Raw genomic sequence first — 6,809 nt, forward strand, 5'->3', positions numbered from 1 at the left:
ATTGGTTGGTTGGGGGGGGGGGGAGGTGATGGAAGAAGACGGGGACAAGAGTGTGAGCCAGAGGTTGATTCGCATGGTATTAAACCAAGGTTTGGTGTTAGGTCTGAACTCAGTCAATAAACTTATGTGCCATCATCCATTTTGCAAGTGGATGGTTTTATTTTCATGGTGTAATTCATTAAAACTGTACATTTTTATAGTAGTGGGTACCACCCTTTCTTCCTCACCTGTGTATTTCTCTTAAAGAATGCTGGTACCAGATATTTCACTTAAGGATTTAGAGTTCTAAGAGAGCAAGTGGAATTGGTTATCTTTCCAGCTACAGAATATAAACTTCTGGCAAATTTTGATTTAGGATACCCTGGGTTTGAATTCATGGATCTCATTTCAATAAATAAAATGGAAACGTGCTAGTCACCAGTAACAATATGTCTTGATAAATCAAAAACTCCTTTATTTTTTCATGGTGTTTTTGTTTCTTTGTGACCTGGCTTCTTCAATAATCTTGTTCCATGAAACCTAAGGAAAGCATTCACATAATTTATATTTTAAAACTTAACAATAAATGGCTTGCCTTTGAAAAGTTAAGACTGAGAACACTGTTTATAAATGCCAAAAAACCCTAATTGGATTTTTTTAAAAAAGAGGTGCTGTTTATTACAGAACAGCACTACTTACAGAAGGAATTCATAATGCTCCAAGCACTGGGCAGCTGTTCTTCCAATGATAGGCGCAATGGTCCTCCACTGGGTTGGCATAAGTTTCGCCAAATGCAGGAGCTTCTCTTCTTCTTCCCGGGACCATTCCGTCTTCTTTATACTGGGGTCGAGCCATTCGTACCTTATTGGCAAAGGTGAAAAGTGAGGGATTTTTTCTTATCATGAAACACAAAACTCCTATCAACTGTCCTTATTTCATATCAACTCTCAAGGCACTCTAATGTGACATAGAGAATGAAACTCACAGGGTTGGATCCTGCCTAAAATTTCCCTGTGTGGCAGCACAACTTCCCCCTTCCCCCCACTCCTGCTGTAGCCTGAAATATCTCTTAAAACATTGCTCTTTGGGGATCCCAAGGAAAAGAATGAAGGGGGTGTTGGAAGGACTGCCATGGAAGGTGAGAAAATGACAAAAATTGCAACCCCTGCCTGGGGGAGGGGGCACACAGATATTTGACGGAATCCAACCCCACAAGTTTTGCAATTTAATATTTGTATTCCTATGAGTTACCACAACAGTGCCATGTTAATGTACTATGCAGAGGTATTCCATTCTAATCTCATTGATTTTAGTGAACTTAATCTGGACTAATTCTGCACAGGTGTCAAACTCAATTGTTACAAGGGCTGGATCTGACATAAACGTCACTTTCTCGGGCCGGGCCATGTGTGCCATAAAATGTAATGCCAAGTACGGGAGATACAGACTTTATAAAGGACACAGACAAACCCAACTGATATTATATTTTACTCCAAATACAAATATGCTTTAAACATTAACACTCTTACAGTATTTCCTCAGCATATCTCCCTGATACTCACCCTCCCACTTCCACTGCCCATTAACTCATTATCACTGGGATGGTATACAGGGACATAATGCACAGCCTCTGTCATCTGGCAGTAAAGGTAATGACCAGCTGCTCGCAGGCCAGATAAGAGCCCTGGATGGGCTGGTTCTGGCCCGTGGGCCGTATGTTTGACACCCCTGTTCTAAACTAACTTTAAGCTCCGCAGTCAACGAAGACAATAATTCAGGAAGTGGGCAATCCGAAATCTACTGTTGTGTCTACCACCACTGAATCTGCTGTGGGGGGCTAGTGTTTATCCAATCAAGATACATTTATCCAATCAAGAGGGGACTGGATAAACGTATGGAGCAGAGGTCCATCAGTGGGTATTAGCCACAAAATATAGATGAAACACTCTGTCTGGGGCAGTGATGCTCTCTGTTCTTGGTACTTGGGGGGGGGGAGGGCACAGTGGTTGGGCTTCTGCAGTTTTAGCCCTGCTGGTGGACCTCCTGATGGCACCTGGGTTTTGGCCCCTGGGTAACACAGAGCGCTGGCCTAGATGGGCCATTGGCCTGATCCAACATGGCTTCTCTTATGTTCTTACTGCTGCAGACAGTGTTGCTTGATCTGCAAGTTTAGAGAATACCTGACAATAGCATTATATCAATACAGGTTGGGGGAGGGGGAATAGAGAGTGAGGAAGCCTCCCCACAGCAGATCACTCTGTAGCAGACAGCTCATTTATCTCTGAACCCGAGTTCAATAGAGAAGGAGGCTTTCTCCTACCCCAGGCTGGACAGAAGAGACTAGAAGAGCAGGAACTTAAAATGTTTCCCCACTAGGATCAGGTATCCCACTAGCTCTAATTTCACCCACTCTTTCAGGATACTGTATAGTTCAGAGTAACTGAAGACGCTTGTGAGTTGGGTAAAAAGATTATTAAGAGAGCAAATATAAGAAGTGACTCGATACTAAGTGTCTGCAAGGATCTCATTTCTCCTCTGGATTTCCCTCTATGTTTTGCATGAAATTTTATTACCCTCAGAAGAATCACCAGCATACTTTCTTAGTGTACTCAGATTTTTTATTTCCTCACACCACGAGGGATTTCTGATTTCTATATATATAACCTTAGTTACTTCACCAACTTTACTGGACGGATTATTCTGAAGCTCCCACTGCTAATGCATCCAATTTCCCCCAGAGACTACCCTCTGTTACATACCATCTGGCTTTGCACTGCTTTGCTGATTTCCTGTGCAACAGGGAAGCAATACGAGACCACTGGTTTTTGCCATATTTCATCACAGCCGCTTTAAGAATTTCATCCTTAAAAACCAAAAGAGGGTTGGGGTAGTTATTTACTGCAACACTTCTCCAGAATTCTGGAGTGTAACAGAACACAGGCCCACTCCGTTCATCCCCGTAAGTACAGAAAAGATGTCAAGAAAGCCTTTTCACCACTATTTGTAAAAGTAACCACAGCTCACCCAGGTTGTGCAACAAATCCCATTGCACCTAGGTAAGCAGAGTTACAGCTGAGACCCCCCACCCCCACCCAAGTGCACCTTTCCCTGGAGTCCACTGACAGCTTCTTAAGCGAAAGATGGTTTGTCAGACCTTCACTCCTGATACTGTGCTTCCTCACAATCCAAGTCTGGTTCTCAAGAAGCCTAATATTTCACAAGTATACAATCTGCCATCATTATCAGCTGTGTCATTAGTCAAGCCAGTTATCTTGAGTCGGGTGAAGGGAAGGGAAATGACACTTTGGCCTCTGACAGCAGCCATAGGGCTAGGACTACGTTTTCTCCTCCCCAAGAACATTAAGGCAAGGGGAGATCAGCCACTCCCCAGAAAGAACTCAGTCCCTGCTGCCAGTTGCTCCCAAGGATGGAGAACAAAGGGGAAAAGAAATCCTCCCTTTGCCCCTGGCCAGAGGAATTAGGGCCACGTGGTAGTTCCATTTCGTTCATCAAAGCAAACTCAGGCTGAAAAAGACCATCTGAGCCTAAAGATACATACATTCTGTCAAACTGATCCTCTTCCTTTTCCCTTCCACTGGTGTATTCTGGCAGACAGTAAATGGTTAATGCTGTAACCCAGTCAAAGAACCTTGAGTGACAGGGGATTCAAATGGAATTCTTCGGTTGAGAGTCAGGAGTGGCAGTTGAGGGCTGGCAGTTAACAATGAAAAAGTGAGACAGACTGGGAGAGGATCAAGAAGGATCCTGAGTTAGGGAAGTGGGACGCATAACCCATCTGTATCAAGTCTGAGAGAAATGGCTCCTAGAAGAGGGGGTGATTCCTACCCAGTGGATTAAGGACGGAAACTGAAACTTGTATGCATGTTTCTGCCTTCACCAACTTTAGCGCCTGTGAGACCAAGAAGCTTATACTTGTTTATGTAAGCAGAGACTGCCAAGAAATCTCTCTCCTCAAGTTTTGAAAGACCTGTCTGAATAACAGAAACAGTTACTTGTTTGTGACAAATTATCTGGTGTTAATGTTTTTACAGAGACATCTCATTCCTGTTGCCTGTTCACCTCATAAATCCTAAACCTGATTCCTACCTGACCATTTCCCCTCAAAGTGAAATAAAACAGTTTGTTAGTTTTGATTTACCATCAGCCTCTTGTGTGCCATTATAAAACAAGGACAAAAGAAGGATTTTACTCTCTCCTCTCAGTTACCTAGGCTGAATAAGCATTTACCAATATACACTGAAATAAATGGGAAGGACAATGAAAGAAAAAAAGGGGGGGAACTGCTCAGCTAAGAATAAGATAAAGGGAAATCCTGTGAGGGACAGCAAAAACATCAAATGTTTTTGTTTTTTTTAAGATTGTAAGGCAGGACCTGACTCTTTACTAATGTAAGTGGAGCATCTCTGGGTAACTGTTATCAGAGAAACAAGCTATAAAATCAATCTCAGGCCCTGTCCACACTAGAGGATTAGGGCCGGGAGAGGGACAGAACGGGGGTGGAGCAAACGGGCGCGATCCCACCGCAACATCTGGGAAGCGTACCGTGTCCGTCCCCGATCCGGCCCTTCCAGCGATGATCCGCACCAAAAAAGAACCACCTACCAAGGTGGTTCTTTTCGAACGGCCGCAGCAACGCTGGCCGTGGGATCGCCGCGCGTTCTTTCGCTGGCGCATCCTTGGCTCCTTGCCGAACTGCGCATGCTCCGACATGCGCAGTTCAGCAGACTCCCATGCCTTTCTCCCCGGCATCTGATCGTGCCGGGGAGCAATTGCACAGCGGCTCAGGGGATCTGTATGATCCCGCCGCCGCGTGCCTATTTAGGTGCGGCTTTTTAAAAGCCGCACTTTGGCCGTCCCTTCTTCCCTCGTGTGGCAGGGGCCTCAGTCAGTTATCACCTATTTTTACCACAAATCACCTCAAGCACTTTTATGAAGAAAGAAAGGGGAGAAATATTCTAAATAAATGATGGTGGTGGAAAGTGCCCTCAAGTCACACCTGACCTGAGGGAACTCCTCAAGGGGTTTTCGAGGCAAGAGATGGGGGGAAAAATGGCTTGGCACTGCCTGCCTCTGCACAGCAGTCCTGGAATTCCTTGGTGGCCTCCCATCCACGTTCTGACAAGATTTGAGTAACCTGAGAAACCCGTGTGTAAAGTGCAACCCACTTATGGTGATCAGGCAGGGTTTTGAAGGCAAGAGATGCTCACAGGTGGTGTGACATTGCCTGCCTCTGCATAGCAACCAATGCTCCCTCTAAGCCGTGGAGTCTTGTGAGCAAAAAGTCTACTTTGTGAGCAGACAAAGGCCCTCAGGAACGAGGGCACTAAAGTTGTGAGTGAGCTACTTGGCTACTGCATAAATCAGTTTGCTCTGGAGCCCTCGTTCCTGAGCTGAGACAAAAGTGTGTGAGCCGGAGGCTAAAAAACTGTGAGCTGTCTCACACTAACTCAGCTTAGAGGGAACACTGATAGCCACCTGGTGGTCTCCCATCCAAGTCCTAACCAAGGCCGACCCTACTTAGCTTCCAAGATTGGGCTAGCCCGGGTCATCCAACTCAGGGCAAATAAGTACTAGCCAATAGAAAACGTTCCCAAGTTGGCCAGGCACCTAATATACAGAGATCCAGGATCTGGCACTTCCATGGGGGACATATCCAAATGGCCTCCCCCCCCCAAAAAAGCATCACTTTATTGTTATCTTTACACCGTTAATGATGCACGATTTCTTCCCACTGCACAAGACACCCATCCAACAGAAGTCATTCCCGCGCAGGCGCAGTAGAGCGTAACTATCCCCCGCGCAGGCGCACTGGCGTTCCCTCACTGAGGTTGAAGAGAGGCCTCCGCAGGGAAAAAGAGACAGACAAGCGGGGAAGAGCGCGTAGCGAGATAAAGGGACGCGCTACTCACTTCTGTGTTGCGCCACACGCCTCCTTTAATCATAATCCGCGGCATTTTGGCGGCAAAAAAGGGCGAGCGCTAGGCCAGAGGGGAATAACGGCCGCGGCCAAGTCCCGTCGCCCCGAATTCCTCGCCACGGAAGAGATTAGGCCACTGCGCATGCGCGGTCGGGAAGAAGGCGATCTGAGAAGGCGATTTGGGATTGGAGGAGACGGAAGCGCTCGTGGCTAGCGTTTCGTCCCTCCCCCCCACCTGGCCCTCAGCGTTGACGCATGCGTATTACGTGAGTAATGTGCGTTCTGTGCAAAATCATACGGCCGCGGAAGAAGAGAGGGGAACCTGTCACAGCGCCACCTGTCGGGCGCCAAGAAGATCCTTGCAGGGATGGAGCTGCGGGCTGTTTTAATGCGGAAATATATTGTGTTAAAAAGTGCAGCGAGAGAACTGTTTATTTTGCTGTCTGCGACTAACACGGCTGCCCATTTGGGGGCGCGGCTGCTGCGATCATGCTTGCTAGAATAGGGGGCGTCCTCCGTCTGCAGTTTGGGGAAGCAGAAACTAAAGCAAGGGCGATTTTTTTAAATTTTTGCTTGTCCACCCACCGTTGTGGTGACCAAGTAGCTGTTATTTAATTGGGATGCATTCAGGTTTTTATATACATATACATTTTTACGAGTAAGATGTGCTATTTCCCCCCCCTTGAATGACGTGATATGCATGCTCCGACTTCAGCATGACGGACGAAAAGTGGCGGCTGTTCAATTCAGTGAAGTTATACTCCGGTGGGGTAGCTGTGTTGCCAATACAGTGTTGGTCTGAAGCAACAGAACCAAGTTGGAGTCCAGGGGCACCTTTAAGACGAACAAAGTTTAATTCTGGGTACAAGCGTTCGTGTCCATGCACACTTCC

General features: G+C 46.5%; 1 protein-coding gene across 1 annotated transcript in view; it reads right to left on the minus strand.

Moving 5' to 3' along the window:
- CDC5L (cell division cycle 5 like) overlaps positions 1-6,053 on the minus strand; it is a gene marked incomplete at its 3' end in the record, with an annotated part of 22,140 nt that extends 16,087 nt beyond the window's left edge. Inside the window, exons 1-3 of the mRNA XM_015408891.1 lie at positions 5,910-6,053; positions 2,739-2,842; positions 679-840 (exon numbers count right to left, since the gene is read on the minus strand). Of these exons, the coding sequence (XP_015264377.1) occupies positions 679-840; positions 2,739-2,842; positions 5,910-5,954 (311 nt within the window). The remainder of the gene's footprint in view (positions 1-678; positions 841-2,738; positions 2,843-5,909) is intronic.
- Positions 6,054-6,809: the final 756 nt, after the last annotated feature.

The sequence above is a fragment of the Gekko japonicus genome, unplaced genomic scaffold (assembly GCF_001447785.1).
Source record: "Gekko japonicus isolate JY-2015 unplaced genomic scaffold, Gekko_japonicus_V1.1 scaffold5593, whole genome shotgun sequence".
Taxonomy (NCBI): domain Eukaryota; kingdom Metazoa; phylum Chordata; class Lepidosauria; order Squamata; family Gekkonidae; genus Gekko; species Gekko japonicus.